Below are 1,546 nucleotides of genomic sequence, written 5' to 3'. Positions count from 1 at the left end.
GCTGCTGAAGATCTTTCTCTCTCTGCTGGATTCTCTGCTGGAACTCCCTCTGCAACTGGTGCTGGAGGACAAATGAATGATACTAAATGTCACATAAAACTACTGTCTGTGAACAGTTGAATCCAGTAAAAGTGGATCTGATAATGGCTGCAGGTTCAAATATAACGGTGAAACTGACACAGACGTAGAGCTTTACTCAGACAGTGTTTATACTGTGTAACAGAGCTGTGGCTCCACACAGAAAATAAATGAACTATTGGATCATTACAGTATTTCTGTTAATAACTGCCACTGGTTTTCATTCTGAGTCAGTCACTGACAAATATTACAACCTTTTTTGTCATAAAATCTGATTTACATTAGAAGGGGCTTCAGATTTTCATCCAAATGATAATTAATCTACACAGAACAGAAGCCGAAGTGAAGCTATAAATGACTGTAATTGTCTGTCACTGCATTTATCTTGTATTTTGACTGATGGAAGTATATATTTTGTCAAACAATGGGTGAATAGTTTATTACATTATCTTATGATGCTTAATCAAAGCCTGTTTCACAAAAGAATGTGATGTGTTAATAAAGGTTTATGTACAGTGTGAATGCTGTAACCTGTTAACATGGGTGCCAATATAAATAGATATTAAATGGGTCCAAGTGTCAGCAATATTTAATTAGTGCCTAGTTTAAATACCTGTTTCTCTATCCTCTGTTCCGCAGCCGATACAGTGTCATGGTTTTTATGTTCATCCAAACACAGCACACATATGCATTTCTGGTCAGTGCGACAGAAAAGCTCAAGGAGCTTCTCATGTTTCCGACAGATCATCTCCTGCAGTCGTCCAGTGGCATCAGTAACTCTGTGTCCCTTCCCTTTAAACAAACTTTCATGTTGTTCAAGGTGATTCTGACAGTAAGAGTTCAGACACTCAAGACAGGACTTGACGGCTTTGTATTTTCTTCCAGGACAGACATCACACTGCACATCTCCAGCTCCAGCGTAACAGTCAGCAGAAAGTTGAGTCTTCTTCAGTTTCTCCACCACTTCAACCACCATGGTGTATTTACCTAAAGCAGGTCTTGGACTGAAGGTCTGTATGCACCGAGGGCAGCTGTAGACTTTCTTCTGATCCTCCTGATCCCAGTGGCCTGTAATACAGCTCTTACAGAAACGGTGTCCACAGGGAATAACCACTGGATCATTCAGGATTAGTTCAGGATCCTTCATACACAATGGACATGTGAACTCATCCTGATCCACTGAAATTCTGGCTTCTGCCATTTTACTGCATGAATACAGAGAATCAGACACGCAACAGCTCAAATACACTTCAGTTTCTTTTTCCCTGAACTGATGAGTTGAAATAGTTCCCTGGATTTGTGTTCGTGTGACGTGTGTAAAACAGGTTTGTCTCGAAGTCTGTATAGCAGGTTCAAATTTCCTGCTCCTGTAGAGCCAGAATCATTCTGAGTTTAGTTGCAACACATTTGGCTGTTATTAACGGAGGTGGGGGCAAGTCACACATGTTCAAGTCTCAAGCAAGTCTCA

General features: G+C 40.6%; 1 protein-coding gene across 1 annotated transcript; it reads right to left on the bottom strand.

Annotated features, from left to right (window-relative positions):
• Window positions 1-26: 26 nt before the first annotated feature.
• LOC107736436 (E3 ubiquitin/ISG15 ligase TRIM25-like) lies at window positions 27-1,279 on the bottom strand (the record flags this gene model as incomplete). Its single annotated transcript, XM_016547848.1, has 2 exons — window positions 692-1,279; window positions 27-61 (listed from the first exon to the last, which is right to left on the bottom strand). Coding segments are annotated over exons 1-2 (623 nt in total), but the record flags the coding sequence as incomplete, so codon positions are not given.
• Between the last annotated feature and the right edge of the window lie 267 nt (window positions 1,280-1,546).

Source organism: Sinocyclocheilus rhinocerous, unplaced genomic scaffold, assembly GCF_001515625.1.
Source record: "Sinocyclocheilus rhinocerous isolate Xijiao unplaced genomic scaffold, SAMN03320098_v1.1 C36697240, whole genome shotgun sequence".
NCBI classification, from domain to species: Eukaryota; Metazoa; Chordata; class Actinopteri; order Cypriniformes; family Cyprinidae; genus Sinocyclocheilus; species Sinocyclocheilus rhinocerous.
Note: the sequence above shows the minus strand (reverse complement) of the source record. Positions and strands in the feature narration are given on the sequence as shown.